This window comes from Tiliqua scincoides, chromosome 1, assembly GCF_035046505.1.
Source record: "Tiliqua scincoides isolate rTilSci1 chromosome 1, rTilSci1.hap2, whole genome shotgun sequence".
Taxonomy (NCBI): Eukaryota; Metazoa; Chordata; class Lepidosauria; order Squamata; family Scincidae; genus Tiliqua; species Tiliqua scincoides.
This window is the reverse complement of record NC_089821.1, coordinates 132,746,117-132,764,548: the sequence shown is the minus strand read 5'-3', so window position 1 is coordinate 132,764,548 and position 18,432 is coordinate 132,746,117. Positions and strand designations below refer to the sequence as shown.

Genomic DNA, 18,432 nt, shown 5'->3' with positions numbered 1-18,432 from the left:
AGAAGCAAGGAGACAAACCAAGACATGGAGCAATAACCAGAAATAGATGCACAACCAAAAAAATTATTGATTCTTATTGAGGAAGATGTCACAGGAAAGACAAGAGGTCAATGCTTTCCAGGAAATTCAGCAGAAAGTCAACATGTTCTAGGTATGGAGTAGAAAAATTGGGTTAATCCAAAGAATTGTGAATGGAAGGGAAATGTGAATGGAAGAGAACTACTCCATACATGCTTATGCAACTGTTCAAGGTAGTGTTAAACAACATTTTACAGCAGTTCTCATACAAGATTTTGCTCAAGCAGAACACCTTTGGATCTAGTACCACTTCAGCTTGATGTGTAAAACAACCCTTCTGGGATTGGTAGGTACCTTCTGCATGAAGAAGGGTACTTCTCAATCCAATGTAACAGCCAGAAAATGTACTAACAGTGATTAGCTTTATTGGACCCATGTAGGAACAAACAGAAAGCAGGATGGAGTACAGTGACTAAAGACAGAGCTTAACTAGGCTATCTTCAGAGGTAATGATCTACAAAGCCCAGAGTATCTTTGTCCTGACTAAAATACCAGGTTAACTGATGATAGGAGTTAAAAACATATACCAAAGTGGCTAAAGAGAGATCACAGTTTTGAAAAAAGTTGAGACAGAGGCATTCTTTCTTGCAATGCACACTATTATCCTACTGGTGACAAAGGATATGTGGGTTTTTAAGCAATGCAAAACTACAAAAACCCTCAGGTAGACAGCCATAGGATGAGAATATACACAATGAGTAAAAATGTCTAATAAAATAATATAACATTCAGCTCTCGGTGAGTTGAATATTATCAATTTCACATCCATAATAATGGATTTTTGCTTCAAAATCAGTCACACAAAAAGAGTGTCTGTTCTAATCTCCATTTTCCATTTTTCCCCTAATCCTGCATTTCTTCCCTGTTAGCTGGCTCAGACTAATTATCTGCATAACCCAATATCCTTGCTGCAACAGACACTAGCTTCAGAAAGGTCAGGATGATCTCTTCCCCTTTCATTCTGAATGGTTAAAATGATAATAGTGCCTATAAACATCAGTTTGGTTATATTCAGTAGCTGCAGCTAATTGGTCTGATCTTCCAAAAATTTTGCTGCTTTTTCACTTTCAATCCATGATTTCAAATGGGTGCCCCTACTTTTTACTATTAACTGAAACAGCAAACAATCCATCGCAATTCATTTTTTCCAAACCACTCACCAGTGATGATTCATCTCTAAAAAGAGAGGGGCTGGGAATTAAACCAGCCTGGAAACCACACTCTTTGGCTTGGAACCCAGGTCACTAATTCCAGATGTGTGGGAATGGACTGCGGTTACTCAGAGATAATTACAGTAATCATGTGGTAACAGTTAATTCCGTACCCAATACTTTGTAGAATCTTCAAAGTGCTCTACTGAAAATTATAGAGAGACTCTCACCAAGGCTCCTGCCAGTACCAAGCAAGGTAGGGTTCATTTTCTGACCATGTGCAAGTCTTCCATAGAGAGAGCGCATCACCTTAGCACTTCCAAATCGTTTGAAACGGGATCTCACATGTTCATAATACCACTCCAGAGATCCAGTCTTCACAATCCTGCTCAAGAGAAGAGTGAGAAGATGGTAAAGGCACCAGTCTGGAGTATTCCAAATCTTTAATCAATTAAAACATTCCAATCACACAGAAAGATATTTTTTTTTAATAATCCAGTCAACACCCACAAAAGTTAATGGAATGTTTTAATTGATTAAAGAAAGGGACTTTAGCAATGGGCAGCCCAATCCTGAGCTGCCTGTTGCACCGGGATTGCCACAGCACCGAAATGGCTGCAGCAGCATCCTGTGCGCAACAGGACAGCTGCCGCCAACTCCCTGGAGGAAGGGAACTTTCACCTCCTTACTCCAGGTAAGGAAAGTAGCTCCACAATGGGGCTACTCAATTCTGCGGCGGAATCAAGAGTAGAATCAAGCACCTCCACAGAATCAAGAGTCTGCAGCAGAATCAAAGCGCAGAATCAAGAGCCTCCGTGTTGGGCCCGTGACCCCTGCAGCCAGTATATAAAACATTACCCTCATCAGCTTCTAATGGGCTCCATTTGCCCTAAACGATATCAGAATACAGTTGTGCACCACTTAACAACAGGGATCAGGACCATGATCTCTGTCATCAAGTGGCGCTTGACGCAATCTTTTCCCTCCTCAGGGAAGGGGATGCTCCACTCTGCTCCCCTCCGGAGGGTCATCTGAGCTTCCCAGAGGCAGTGTGTGTCCACTCACTGCCTCTGCAGAGATCAGACTAAGGGAAATTGCATCTCTTGCGCAACTTCCGGTTTCACGGAAGAAACCAGAAGTCACGCAAGAGACACAATTTCCCTCAGTTTGAGCCTTGCAGAAGCAGCGCACGAATGTGCGCTGCCTCTGGGAGGCTCAGACAACTCTCAGCGAGTTCCCCTCACTTTCAGAGGGTTGGGTTGTGCACCCCTGACGACCAGGTGACCACACATGGTTGTTGGTTATGCGATCCCAGAGTAAGCCAGAACTTCGGAAAGTGGTGCACACCTGTATAGTTAAATCAGATGGGCTGTATCACACTGGAACATCATAGCGGCTAGTACCTGCTTCATAAATAACTCATTACCATGCAAAGAAGATTGAAACAGGAAAAAATGACTACTAAGGACAGAGGGGAATTAATGGTTGTAAACTGTTGTAAACAGCCACCAAAAATAGGATTTAATAAATCATATGCTGCTTAACCATAAAAATGATTAGGGATAGTGCATGCAGTCACGAACTCCTTAGAGCAGGAGTGTCCAAACTTTTTGGCAGGAGGGCCACATCATCTCTCTGACACTGTCAGGGGCAGGAAAAAATGAATTTATATTTAAACTTTGAATAAATTTACATAAATGAATATATTAGAGATGGAACTTATATGAATGAATGAAGGTTTTACAATAGCTCATGGCCTATTAAAGGCCTTGCACAAAGCAAAGTTGGACTTTCCTTTGCTGCCACTGTTACATCACAGACAACAGCAAGCAGTGGAGGGAGCCCTTGGCTCACAGCTCACATGAGAGATTAAACAGTCGCCCTCATGTTGAGGGCAGTTGCGTCAGGCCAGTGCAAACTCCAGCAAGTCTCCAAAGCGGGTTCCCACGGGCTGCAAATGGTCCCCAGGCCGGGGTTTGGGCACCCCTGCCTTAGAGGATGGGTAGGATGAAAGCATAATAAACAAACAAATAAATAAAAATTCATTTCTCTGACATGAAGGTAAAATTGGAACAGTTCCAAAGCCTAGCATCTCTCTTTTCCCCCCTCCAGTTTATAACCTGTTCTGGATATAGCACAGATGGATCATAATAGTTTCAGTGCTTGGTAGGTTTGGGTAGATAATACCCAAAAGTCCACTTTCCCCACAAGGAATTCTTGACTAGCATCCATTCTAGAACATCTAGTTGGCCTCCCATGGATAACCAACCCATGCAGGTCCACTTACCTGGATAAGCGGCATGGATCACACACCCAACCTTGTTCCTTTTTATTGTAGCGGCTGCAGTTTTTACAGACATAGAGATGGCAGTCTAAGCATTGGCACTTGCTGTTTACCAGGAACTTAAATGGCTGCAGACAGTGGATGCAGTGAGTGTCATTCAGGTGAGACTGGCTGCATAACAGCTGTCGTTTTGTGCTTTCTTTGTCAATCTTGTCTTTCAGCTCCCTTCGAAAAATGCCAAGAAGAGTAGTTAGCACCTGGATGCATTAATTGCGCTATGTCAAAAAACAACAATTCCAACATGTAGCTGAATTATTCTAACAGTATAATATTATGCATGTCAGAAGTAAGCCTCCCCAAGTTCAATGGGACTTATTCCCAGATTAGTGTGTATAGGATTGCAGCTTACACATAAACTAAAAGTATGCTATAGAAAACATCATAGCTCAAATCCCAACATTTGTACTTAAATTAATAATACATAACATTTATATAGCACATTTCAAGCATTCACATACATTACTTCAGTAATCCTTACAACAGAATCTCAAAAAGGTTGACCATAACTATTATATCTCCTCATTGTACATGAGAGGTGATACATCATGGCCTCCCTAAGGGTCTAGGAACTGGTAAAATTTCCAAAAGTATCTCCCCAAATTGAGTGAGTTGGCAACAAAATAATAAATGAGGTTCAAAATAATTAAGTGTAAAGTGAGGCAAATTAGGGCAATAAAACCCCCTAAATTCACATATTCATGGAAGAGCACTGAACATGCGATGACTAAGATGGACACCAGCTTAGATTACTACAGTACTGACTATTCATGACAAGTTTTGAACCAATTACTACTACTTCTTAGATTTAGGGTTCAGTTCTGGTTCACTTAAAAAAAATCTCTGAGCTGGCTTTTGGGTTTAGGTGTCTTCAACTGCCTCTTCAAAAGAGAATTAGGCAAATTTACGAAAGACAGCCACCATGGCCAATAGTCCCCAGTATGTAGAAACCCCATGATTAGAGACAGCATAATCTGAAGTAGTAGTTGCTGAGGGCTACTGCCATCAAACCCTGTTTATGAGCTTCCTGGAGACAACTAGTGGGCCACCAGGACACTGGACTTAATAGGGCTTTGGTCTTATCCAGCAGAAATCTTCTTATGTACTTAATTCATGTACACCATGCTTTTTAAGCAGCAACCTAATATTTATCTCTGGTCACTAAATGCCTCTGGCAGAGCTGGACTTCAGCAAACCATCAGAAAAAGAGTTCCAAATCTGGGCAAAGGAAATCACTGAAGGAAAAAAAATATACTACTGTAGATCTGGCTCTGACTGCACATTTAGTCTCTAAATCAGCCAGACACCAATCTGGATTGAACTTCAGTTTGTTGGCCCTCATTCAATCTATTACTGACTTCATATACCTATTCCCTATGTCTAACGTCTGTATTTGATACAAAGATGGAAAAAGGAGCTAGATGCCATCTGTCTATTGATAACCTCTCACTCCCAATTCCCAGACGACTTTACTTAGCAGTTTTACAGACATGTGAAATAGAAGAAACATGGCACCAACATCATAGTATAAATGGCAGTGATCTTCTAGCACCACCTTATGGAGTCAATCCACCAGGCAGGAGTGGAACCATTGAAACACATGGGCCCAGTCCTGCACACTCTCCTGCAAGCTCTCCAGAAGAACACCATCTGGGAATTCTAGGGAATTAACAGGGTTGTACTTTCATGTCCTTCTATGCTAGAAGTTGGAAGCAAGATTAAAACAGGTGTCATCTTCATACTGATGACATCTCAGTCCAAACCTCCAGATGACCAAGCTGTCATATCAAGTTGTCTTAAATCCAAAGCTGGTCCAGCCAGACTCTGCTTTTCCCCAGTTTGGAGAGTAGCCAAGGAGAGTGAGATCACAAATTATGTTTAAAAGAGTAAGATTTATTGATATACAGAAGCAAAAGAGACAATTTATGGTACAGCAAGAGGTGTGGTCTGGAGGATTAGCTTGCCTGAAAAAGCTAAGCAGGATCAGCTGCCTTGCATGGGAGACCAAAGCCACTGGTGGATCTCTGTAGAGGGATGTGGTGAAGTCAGCTGGCAAAAAATGGATAACATCTTGAGAACTGGTCTGAGGTGTGATTTGCAGCTGCCTGCAAAAGCTTGGAAAGCATGGGATCAGATAAAATATGTGACAACCTCATGGTTGTTATAGAATTTATGAAATTCTGGGCCAGACCAAATAAGGTAACCTTGGAATAGGAATCCCCTCAAGACAATAATTCGAGAAGTTCTCAACATTATATCTGGGACAGTGAAGCAGGCAGTACACCAACACAATTCCTATCCTGTCATGCAATCCCAACATCAGATACAAACAAACTGCAACAATTGTTGGATGAGGCCCATCAAAAGGGAGATAGTGTCCCTATCAACCAAGGCTACCCCACTTCTGATGTTGCAAATGGACATCCAGGGGGGCACAGCATACTTCTAGCATGTCAAGTCAGATAACACCCCCACACACACCCATTCTGACCCCAAAGCGATAAACAGCAGCACAGCTGATGCCCCACTCTCTTTCCATGGTAAGCCCACCACATTTTGTTTCCCCTCATCATTGATCTGGGTGTACAATATGTAGCACTTCCAATTGTCCCTGTCTACAGCATCAGATTTTATTCTCCAAAATTTTCCCATGAGAAGAATTCTTTCAAATTCTTTGAGAGTTTGAGATTGTTAACTTATCAGAGGAAAAAGTGAAATGCCCTGCATGCACATTTTCTGGAAGACAATTTACAAGAATGTCCATATTCATCCGTTTCAAGTGGATATCAGTTAAATCAGGGGTCTCCAAACCCCGGCCCGGAGGCCAGATGTGGCCCGCGGCCAGACTCTATCCAGCATGAGGCCAGCCTCTGATCCCCTGAGAGCCTCTGACCCAGTTGACCAAACACAACCAGAGTTGTGCTTGTGGGGTGGGGAAATGGGAGTCCATTTAAGTGTGTGTTTTATTTCTTGAGCTGTGTTTGTGTTTGGAGAAGACCTGGACATTTGAGCCCATTCATTTATTCATTCATCTAAGTGCCATCTCTAATGTATTATTTAAATTTTATATTTAATTTTTTTCCCCCGGCCCTCGACACTGTGCTAGAGATTTGATGCAACCCTTTGGTTGAAAAGTTTAGGGACCCCTGAGTTAAATAAATCCACCTCCAAGTGATGGTAGCTGGAACTTTCAATGGAAGAGTAACATTCTGTGGGCAGTCATCCAGATTAAGTAAGTCCCACCGGTCACCATGCTGGGGCAGTTTCAGAAGAAAGTCTGCACATAACATTGAAGTGTGTGACCTAATCAAGAGCTTTCAAGCTCCCATCACACAGTCACTGCAAGAGTCATCGAAGCTAAGTAGATTGCTAATGAAAAAGGTCATAAAGCCATTTTTAAAAAGCACTTGAGCTATTCATGACATCCATGTGATCACCACCACCGCCGTTGTAAAAAGTATATCAAGTGATACCCATTTTCCTTGGCTGAAAATAGCATGAACTCATAACTTTCTCATAAGAGAATGTGGAGAAAATCCACAATAGCAAATTTGTTCCAAGCAGGACTTCACACACAAACACATGGTGACTAAAACACATCATCATCATCATCTTCCAATCAAAGTGAATCACCTTGTGCTGCAATCCTAGGATTTGCCAGGATATCAGATAGGTTTCTATTTGTTGCTGGTACAGTTAGAAATACATACCACACTCTGTGTGCCTTTTGGGCTATGATTAAGAAATGTAATGTTTAATTTGTAGGATGGGCCCACAAAGGTTTATTTTGTATGTAGGCCGGGTTGGAAATTTTTCACATCCACAGCAATTAACTTCACTCTTGTAGCACGTTCACCAATAACATCTCACTGAAATGCTTTCTATTCCTGGTTTAACAAACATCTGGAGTTATGACCAACCACAGAAACTTCCACGGAGACAGACAAAAAGTCACTGATCTCAGACAGGGCTGTAGAGAATTAATGTAACTGTGTACATTAATGCTTAGATGTCACACTAACACTTGGAAATATTGGACCCGTTTGCTCTAGGAAAGTGATTTTTCATCTCATGGCACACTGACAAGGTGTTAAAATTGTCAAGGTGCACCATCTGTTTTTTATAAGGCACATTGCACTGCTGGCTGGGGGCTCACACCCCCCATTGACCCTACCAATAAACGACCCTCCTGCAAATTCCCACAACACACCTGCAGACTATTCATTGCACACCAGTATGCAGTGGCACACTGGTTGAAAATCGCTGCTCTAGGATGCCAACCTGACAGTCTAAAAGCCATTGAGCCTGAACTAATGTTGCCTATCTGTATCTATAATAAGCGTGGGGGGGGGGGGGGTCACCAGAACTGTGACTGAATCCAAGTAGGTCCAGTTCTCTATCCAGGATTCTGAGACTGCAGAAGTTATAATGTAAACCCAGCCACATTAAGACTGTGAGGATACAACAATTGAAATGGGGCCTAATGGTAGGGATTTTGGTTCTGAGAGCAACACAGGTATACATAAATGCAGGCTGTGCTGCAAAATGATGCCGTTAGATGGTGGTATGGGAAAAGGGGATAGAATCTCAGCATGTGTGCTACTGCCACCAAGATCCTCCTGACCTCCTCTCCAGCTTGCTTCCCAGCTTGAACGGCCCTTCCTTGCCACCACTTTACCTGCTCTGGTGGGGTGCCTGGGAGCTGCTGACATGCATGCTGGGCCTCTGGTTGTTTGCGCCAGTGACCCAAAGAGCACAATGGCAGCATAGCTTTTGCACCACTAGTCTGGGGCTTATGGTGGTGGATTGTGAAATCCACCACTGTAAGCCATGGATAAGATTGGGCTGGAAATGTATTATACTTTTATCCTGCCTTTCTCTGAGGACGTGAGGGAGGCACGTGAGACCCAGGGACACCCAATGACTGTCATGACAATTGAGAGTAGAATTTATACCTTAGTTTGTCTGGTCCTGATTTGACATACTAACCCTTAATTCTTAACTGGGGATATGCATACCCCTTGGGGGTATGGGAAACAAATGATGGGGACTCGCATTTCTGAACAATTAAAAAAAAATAGTTGCTGGATTAGATCAGTGGTTCCCAAATCTTTTAGTGCCAGTACCCACTTTTTAAATTTTTAAAATGACACCAGGATCCAGCATTTATGCCTTGGCAGCCTTATGTGGGCAGCTCAGATTTGCACCAGTGATTTTGCCCCATAGGGCTGGCTGAGGCATTACTTGGGGTAAGAGGATTCCAAGTTGCGCCCCAGCCTGCACCAAACCTACACTAGATACAGTGCAGGCCAGTCAGCCTGCCTGTTCCAGCTCAGGTTAGGACTGTGCTGCCTGTATCCTCCTGGAATTAAAAAAAAGACCTGCCCCTCCTAGACCCAGTTTTGTATGCACATGGGCCAGGCACCTAAGTTGGCCTGAATTTGTTATTTCAATTATGCACATAGCCCAGTGGTTCTCAAACGTTTTAGCACTGGGACCTACCTAGCTTTACAAGACTTTTTAAAAGGTGTTCTAGAAATAAATAATTTTATTTATCAGTTAACAAGTAGTATTTATTTTGTTTATTTATTTATTTGCAAAAAAAACATGATCCATTTCTTGGAATGAGGCAGTCTTCATGAATAGCCTCAAGGCTTGAGGGGCTTAGTTTTATGACTCAGCCTTCACTACCTGTTAGTGAAGTACTTGGAAGAAAAAAAACACTCTAGAACAGGGGTGCCCCCAGGGGTGCCTGGGGGCCACTTACTGCCCTCGGAGACTTCCAATCTGGCCCTCAGGGAGCCCCCAGTCTCCAATGAGCATCTGGCCCTCCAGAGATTTGCTGGAGCCCGTGCTGGCCTGACGCAACAGCTCTCAGTTTCAGGGCGACTGTTCAACCTCTTATGTGAGCTGTGGGATGACAGCTCCCTCCACTACTTGCTGTTTCACCTCTATGATGCAGCATCGGCAGCAAAGGAAACGCCAGCCTTGCTTTGTGCAAGACCTTTTAGAGGCCTTGAGCTACTGCAAGACCTTCATTCATTTATACAAGTTCCATCTCTAATATATTCATTTATGTAAATTTATTCAAATTTTAAATGTAAATTAATTCTTTTCCCCCCCTGACACAGTGTCGGAGAGATGATGTGGCCCTCCTGCCAAAATGTTTGGACACCCCTGCTCTAGAACAAAGATGCCCAACATTTATCTCCCTAAATTTACACAAGAATGCAAACTGCAGGAGCTCAGTTGCTTCCAAGGCAATTAGCAGTTATCTTGCAGTTATCTTGCAAATTGCAGGAGCTCAGCTCTTTGCAGGGCAATTAGAGGCTATCTGATTTTTGAATAGCCTCAAGGCTTGAGGCAATTAGTTATCTGAACTTTCCAACACCTGTGTTTCATTGGAGGCTCTAAGGGACCCACCACAAATTGGGTCCCAGTTTGAGAAATGCATATCATGGTCCTGGAAAGCGGGAACATTAAACATCAAACTGTTATTCTACATTGTGAAAACAAAGATATAGTCTCAGGAAAGACTATCAGCATGCACTGATAAAAAATGCATTAAATGTTTTAAAGGGTTCTGAAAACTTTTTTATCTCACTTATCTGCTCCAGGCCTTGGCTATTTGTGAACCACTTGCTACAGAAATCACAAGGAAAAATTTTGGTTAGCTGGTGAAGCAGAGCCTTTTTCACAGCTAGTGATCAGAAAGAAACAAAACTTATTCTTGTCACATTGAATCAAATGCACCAACATGTGAGTCCAGCTTTAAATTCCAAAACTTGTAGAATCATACACAATGTTCTCTACTCTGTCTACTCAACTCTGCTTCTGTATTTGAAGTAATATTCACTGTCTGGATATTTGTGTTCCTTCTCATCAGTAAACAGCTTTTTCTAAAGGCAGTTTGTCAGTTAGCACAGATTCCTTTACGTGGATCCAATCATTCCCCAATCAGTGCCCCAATCCCAATTCCCTACAGTGCCCTAATCATTCCAGATTTGATGGGGAAAATTTGGTGTGAATTGTACAAGGATGTATCTGGCAGTGGCTTCCATGAACGTGTCAGCACTTTTTCAGCCACTATAATCACAGGATGGACACTATCTTGTGGCTGTATCTATTTCATACAGATTCCGTTCATACGGCCTGCTCTCCATGTGATAATGGGCAGGTAAATAGCATTTTTACTAGTACATAGGCAAATCACCCTCAAGCAAAAGGATGCTCACAATTATGATAGAGAGAGTACAAGGGATCTGGTGATAGATGAATGCACTTTGGACCTATTTTAGAAATTTTTGAATACTGCTCCAATAATTGAAATCACCATGAAGTACAGTGGTTCTCAAACTGAGCACTATGGTACCTCAGGGCACCACGTGAACTCACCGAGTGCCACAGGATGTCACAGATGGTATCTTCTTACCAGCTCTCCTGGGTGCTGCCATCTTGGCCAGGCCAAGATCTTGTGCAATTCGGGCACAGCACCACTTGCAACAGGGCACCATGGAGGAGGAAAGCCATGACCATGGTAAGTTTCGGAACTGCTGCCTTAGTACCTTTTCTATGCTTTCACATATATGTACTATAGTCAGTTTGTATGGAGAAAATTCAGTTGAAAATAAATGCATGTGTGGACTATTCCCAGGGTTTAAAGAAAGAAAATGCCCAGTGCTAGAGATTAGCTGAACCATAAACAAAAAATGTCCAGACTACAAATTTCATTCCAAATTCAGATTATGACTGGGAACCTGACAAAGAAAGGTAGAAGAGACCAGATCTGGAGTGTTAAAGGAAGTGTTTAAAAAAGAGTGAAGAAGACATGAAGCAGCACAAGGGACAAAATCACAAGCAGATGCATAAAGATACTTCACAAAGGTGCTCGCTTGCCATTGGCAAGAGGAGAAAGTTGTATAAAAGTTCAGAAGTAGAGCAGGCTGCCAGGGCCAAAAATGTCCAGACTACAGGAGCATTTTTATATCTAGTACAGTATGACCTTTGCTGCCTTCCTAGGAAATTCAGGTTCAAGAATCAAGCTCGTGTAAGTGTACCTTGAATAAATATAACTAACAGTGTAAATGGGGGATTTTCTTTAGTGAAAGGATTAGAACTGATTGGCAAAGTCTGCAGGGCTCATAACAGCCTAACCATATGTGCTAAAAATGAACTTCCTGGACCACTCATAGTACAGTCTGCTCACCATGGACATAGACAAATATTTTTTTCTGATTATAGATACTGTAAAGTCCTTAAAGTAAACATACTCTTTAGTGGAGCCTCCCATTTTGATGATTCACTCCCTGCTTCTCCAAAATAAATAATCTTTTACAGGAGTGAATTAATTCTTCCTTTCTCTTCCCAAGAAATTTAGTGTTTGCATGGTTTTTTCTTTATATCCTTGTCTGTGTCATGAAGAACAAAGTTTTTAAAAAATTTATGGTTTTATTATTATTTTTAATTGGGATATGGCAGCTTGCTCTGTCTGGTAAGAGTATCATATCCCATTGTGCTAAATCACTTTCAAAAACTACTAAAAAGGCCTTTTAGCTGTCAACTCATATTGGACAATACAAATTCTCTGGCAGTTTTTCCTCCCTGCTCCTGTTGCAATGATGGCCTCTCCATACCCTTCCAGCATTCAAAATCTGCTATTTGAGGAGCTGATGCTGAGCTCACACTCAGCCCAATGCCAGATAAGACCATTTCGGCAGTCTTATTTCATATACTCCTCCAAAGATGTTTTATACCCATGTTCTATGTTGGCAACCTTCAGTCTCGAAAGACTATGGTATCGCACTCTGAATGGTGGTTCTGGAACAGCGTCTAGTGTGGCTGAAAAGGCCAATCTGGGAGTGACAATCCCTTCCACACCGGGAGCAAGTGCAGTCTGTCCCTGGTCTGTCCCCCTGGCTATGGGCCTTCCTTCTTTGCCTCTTTGCCTCAGTCTGTTGGCCAAGTGTCTCTTCAAACTGAGCGGACAGCTCAGAGGCCAGGGTTTCCCACTTGTTGAGGTCCACTCCTAAGGCCTTCAGATCCCTCTTGCAGATGTCTTTGTATCGCAGCTGTGGTCTACCTGTAGGGCGCTTTCCTTGCACGAGTTCTCCATAGAGGAGATCCTTTGGGATCCGGCCATCATCCATTCTCACAACATGACCAAGCCAATGCAGGTGTCTCTGTTTCAGCAGTGCATACATGCTAGCAATTCCAGCACGTTCCAGGACTGTGTTGTTTGGAACTTTGTCCTGCCAGGTGATGCCGAGAATGCGTCAGAGGCAGCGCATGTGGAAAGCGTTCAGTTTCCTCTCCTGTTGTGAGCGAAGAGTCCATGACTCGCTGCAGTACAGAAGCGTACTCAGGACGCAAGCTCTGTAGACCTGGATCTTGGTATGTTCTGTCAGCTTCTTGTTGGACCAGACTCTCTTTGTGAGTCTGGAAAACGTGGTAGTTGCTTTACCGATGCATTTGTTTAGCTGTGTATCGAGAGAAAGAGTATACCCAAGTGCTCACCCAAGTTTATACCCAAGTGCTCACAAATTCTGCACCCAAAAAAATTTACATCAAATAATAATGCAAAACAAAACAATGGGCACGATCCATCCAAAGCTAAGTATTCTTAAGGGAGCAATCCAAAGTGCCCTTGCGGCCGGTGCAAGTCCCTTGCACCGGCTGAAGAGTGTCACGAAAGTGCTGTAAAGCACTTTTGCGCCACTCTCAGGGTAGAAAGGCCGGTGCATGGATGCGTGTGCTGGCCTACCCACACTGACATGAACCCTGGGGCCCCATAAGTTTGCACAGGCTGAGCTTGGCCAGTGCAGGGGTTGGGGGAATGTAGGGAGGGCAGGGAGGAGACAGGAGGGAGATTGGGGCCTGGGAAGGCATTGCTGGGGTGTGGTTGGGCAGGGAGTTGGAGGCAGGGCCAGGATCTGGCACTTGTGCCATATCCTAACCCTGTTCCCGGGCAGCCTGGGGCTGTCCCGGCCTGCTCAGATTTGTGCCACTGATTTAGGTGGCACAGATCCGAGTAGTCCCATGGGGCTGCTGTGGCTCTCCCTGGGGTAAGGAGAAGTTTTTCCCCTTGTCTCAGGCTAAGCTTCAGACTGCCCGAAAATTGCGCTGGATACAGTGCAGGCCAGCTGGCCTGCCTGTTCTAGCACATGTTAGGATTACACTGTAAGGGCCCAATCCTATCCAGTTTTCCAGGTCCAATGTAGCTGTGCCAATGGGGTATGCACTGCATCCTAAGGTGGGGAGGCAGTCAGAGACACCACCTCAAGGTATGGAAACATTCATTCCCTTACCTTGGGGTTGCATTTTGGTTGCACTGATGCTGGAAAGTTGGATAGGATTAGGCCCTAAGTCTCTTGGCTCTCAACAGGAAAGACTTAACTACATGTTGAAATCTAGCACCGATTAACTGCTGAACTTTAATGAGATGATCCAATGTTACGCAAATTTGCTTTTTTGCATAAAGATATATAGTTATGTATTTGCTATACTGTGCTGTATTTGTATGTGTATGTATTTGCTGTGCTGACCAGAAGAGAGGCAGTTGAGTGAAGAGTGGTGCAGTGGCTGGATTCAACCCTGGTCCACACAGGCAGAAGAATGAGGTGGTAGAACCTCAGGTTACAGAGCAGACTATGCCACACTGGACATACATGTAGCTACTTCTCTTACAGAAAACACCATTAATAGGAAGAAAAGATCCCTTTATAAAAAGACTCAGGTTTTTATAAAAAAAAAACCTTTATAAAAAAAACACAACAAAGATTTGAAGTATCCAAAAACCATTACGTGTGCACCCCCCCCCCCCAAGAAGTACACCAGACTGAGGTTTGGGAATTAACTGGGCCATTTTATTAACTCTTTTACAGCAGGGCCAAATGGGGTAAAAAGCAGAACTTATACCCTCCTCCCACCAGTGCGCAGGGCCCTAAGTCAAGGGAAACTGACCTGGCCGTCTACCTCCCCTGGGGTCTCTAGGGTGAAACATCCAACCTGAGGCTATCGCCAGTCCATTGCCTGGGATACCCTGTCATAATTGCCCCAAAAGGGTCAAGGCAGCTGGACTGCCTGCCCAGCAGGAAAAATCTTGCTAAGCCTTGCAAGTCTAGTCAAAGGGGCTTGCCAATCTGCTTCATCGAGCTGGTCAGGCATCATGTGAGTGGTACTGGCTCAACCCTTGACTTTCCTGCCTGAGATGGACACCGAGCTGCACCTAGACCCTGCACGCTTCACACCAAACAAATGAACATTAACAGGGAAAATAAAAAACTGACCCAACACAACACCAGTTTGGGGCAGGCAAAAAAAACTGCCATCCAAATGCCAATCAGGATAACAGCAAAAAAATCCCACCCAGCCCTAAATAAGTGACCAGCTATTCTCAGACTGTATGAAAAGGAGAGAGAGTGAGGTCGCTGCAGCTCCCGAACTGAGCTGGGTGCTTGACCCAGGCTCAGTTCTCGTCTCCAGTCAAGGCAGCAGACAATGAAAGCTGCCTACCACAGACTGGCTGCATGAGGCGGGGCGAGGCAATGGACCGTTAGCACTTATGGCGCCAACAGCCTTTTTTACAGTATTTGCGATACCAGTGTCTAAAGAAAACTCAGATGCTGGCGGGGGGGGGGGGGAAGGCACATTTCTACTTCTAAAGTTAAGCAGGTCTAAACCCACAAATTGTCTGGATAGGAGACTATCAGGGAACCATAAGCAATCTGCTCAGAGTTATTTGATGAAGATCACTACTGAGATGAAGACAATGAGACAATGAGACAACGAGACTACTGAGATGAAGGCAATGAGTCTACTCCAACTCATGCCCACTTTAACTAGCAAAGGGAGTATGTTACAAGGATGGGGGTAACCAAAAAGAGTCTTTCTACCCGATATACAATTTTAATTTTGCTTACTTTCCTATACCATTAATGCATTGGTGTTTTAAGATTTTTGAAACACATACCTACATTTTCAGCCCTATCCTATTGGGCGTTCTGCTTGTGGGAGGAGGATACCGGCAGAACACCACTTCTACCAGTGACAACCACAAGGCTTCTAATGCACTGAATGACAGAGCCGACTGCATCAGCCAGTGTCAGTGAGTTGGTGGTGGGGGGACAGATTTTGTGATGATATGAAAAGCAGAATATTCTGTAATCTTTTTAGCAGCAATTTCTTTATGTATCTATGAGCAGTGGTTCATTCTAAATGGTATACAGTATATTATGAATATTAAATATCTTCATTGTGTTATCCTTTCAGGAGTTGTCAAAGTTCCATTTCACACTGCCACACATTAGGTCAGCTTTTTTCAACCCTTTTCATTTCACGGCACACAGAATAGGTGCTAAAATGGTCAAGGCACACCATTGGTTTTTTGACACACTGCTGGCTGGGGGCTCACATCCCCCAGTGACCCTACTAATAAATGACCAGTCACCAAACTCCTAAGGCACACCTGAAGACCATTCATGGCACATCAATCTGGTGCAACGAAGTAGCTGAAAATTGCTGCATTAGGTACTCACTCCAAACGTTCTTCCTCTTTCTTACGCAGATCAAAGTCTCGCTGAACCACTTCCCAAACATGTTTGGCCTCCTCATCTGTCAATTTGGAAAGATCAAGTTTTCTTCCCATCTTTAGAAAGCAGAGCACCTGAAAATCAATACCAAAGCAATGTTAAACTTGTGTCAAACAAAGCATAATCAGAGGTTGTGATTTTGAGGATGTATTTGAGCTTATTTCACAAAAATAAGCTTGTCTTTGCCAAGAAGTTTTTCAGATTTTTTAAGTACTCCACAAACCATGATGTAAGACATCAGAAAAGAGCTGTCATTGCCACTCATCAGTGTAGCACACATCCTTTAAAAATACTCTTACTGTTTGCCGACAGGGGAAAAGCCATTTCCTCCTTTTTTGACTAATAAAAAAGAGAAATTTTTATACTCTTTTAGACTTTCTTCATAACTTATACAGTGTCAAAACACAGCATTAGCCATAATTACTAAAAACCTTCAAGTCACATTGAAATTTTGCAGTTCTCACAGAAGTTCTATTCAGATGAAATTCAGACTGCAGTAAACATGAGAAAGGAAAATGGCACAGTGTCTGCTAGCTATCTCCCTCCTTCTGCCACATGTTATGCATTTGTCTGCAAGGGGTAGCACTGAACACATGAAGAAATCCTGCGTATGTTTACTAGGGGCACAATTATTAGGTACACAGACATGAGGGCCAGCAAGCATGGTCTCACTCCTCACTTCCTGTCTTTGCTGTACATAGAAGACGAATTTGACTGCTCTGTCTGCCCATCCCTGCCCACCATGCAAACAGGGGCATGAGCCTGCATATTCCACTCCCCCTAAATAGCTGAGACCAGGATAACATAAAAGACTGCTTCCTCCCATATGCACCTATCTAATCATTTAGGTCAGGGGTCTCCAAACTTTTAGGCCAGAGGTCCGCATCAAATATCTGGTGTGGTGTGGAGGGCTGGAAAAAAAATTTAAATATAACATTCAAATAAATAAATTAGAGATGGAACTTAGATGAGTGAATAAATGAATGAATGGGCTCATTCATTCAACCTCTCTGGCCCTCAGAACACCCTCCAGACACAATCAGAGCACAGTTCTGGTCTTGTTCAGTTGAGTGGGCCAGAGGCTTTCAGGGGACAAGAGGTTGGCCGCGGGCCAGAAAGAGGCTTGCTGCGGGTCACATCTGGCGCCCGGGTTTAGAGACCCCTGATTTAGGTCATCATGTTTTGTGTTGAATGGGTGGCTTCTAAGACTGGTTTCTTGGGTTGCCACATCCCAGGCAAACCCTCACCAGGCAAGCATTTGACTCAATCCATCACAGCCTGTCTTTTGGTATATAGCCCAAACCTGGCTTTTCTGTAGGTTTTTGGAAATGCTGTACCCTGAGTAGTAGCAGGCTGATGGTGCTGCAGTGCACTGTTACATTTACCAATGACTGTCTTGTTAGTTTCTAAATTGATTATGTATTTTTATTATTGCTTTACTGAAAGTATTGTTGGGTCCCATGAGTGACTATTATGATCAAAAGTTGGTACTAAAAATTAGATTTAATAAACAGTTTTATTCATTATGAAAAGTTTTCCTGTGCATGAAATTGATTTTTTTTTTTTTAATCAGAAAGCAGCTTGCATCCAGTATAGACAGGGTCAAAATACAAATACGAGGGAAACTACATTTGTTTCTTCATGTGTTTGCATCATTCACATACAAAATAGTGATCAGGGCTCTGAGTTATATATTTTTTATATTTTAGTCTGTATTTTAATGTTTTGATTGTTAACCGCCTGGGGTGCCCTTCGGGGAGAAAGGCGAAATATAAATTTAATAAATAATTAAAATGTGTGCAGTGAAGAGAACTGAATCTTGCTCCTTCCCCCATCTTGCCTCAATTATTCCACTGCCCTACCCATTCCCTCCCCTCCCCCCACTCTGGCTACAGAATTAGAAGTGAGCAAGGCTTTGGAGAAAAGTGTTTGAAATGGCGAAGTGCAGAGACATCCAGCGAGGAGGGGAGGTTTCTATTTTCCAACCAATGCACACTTTTTCCATGTTAAAATGAGGACACTGCCCTCGTATGTGAATCTGCAGGTACATGACATAAGCAACTATGGCTGCTCCACCACATCCAGGGCAGGAGGTCTCGTCTAGGGGGTAGAGCCTCGGTTTGCCTGAAGATAACATCTGCAGGTCGCCAGTTTGAGGCCACCGGCACCGTGCGACCTTGAAGCAGCTGACAAGCTGAGCCCAGTTATTCCATCTGCTCTGAGCGTGGGAGGATGGAGGCCAGAATGTGAAACCAGATCAGAAAGAAACATCTGA

At 43.3% G+C, this 18,432-nt stretch overlaps 1 protein-coding gene across 1 annotated transcript in view; it reads right to left on the bottom strand.

Annotated features, from left to right (window-relative positions):
• MLPH (melanophilin) overlaps positions 1 to 16,213 on the bottom strand; it is a 75,163-nt gene extending 58,950 nt beyond the window's left edge. The window contains exons 1-3 of the mRNA XM_066637313.1: positions 16,104 to 16,213; positions 3,517 to 3,738; positions 1,478 to 1,614 (exon numbers count right to left, since the gene is read on the bottom strand). Of these exons, the coding sequence (XP_066493410.1) occupies positions 1,478 to 1,614; positions 3,517 to 3,738; positions 16,104 to 16,213 (469 nt within the window). The remainder of the gene's footprint in view (positions 1 to 1,477; positions 1,615 to 3,516; positions 3,739 to 16,103) is intronic.
• Positions 16,214 to 18,432: the final 2,219 nt, after the last annotated feature.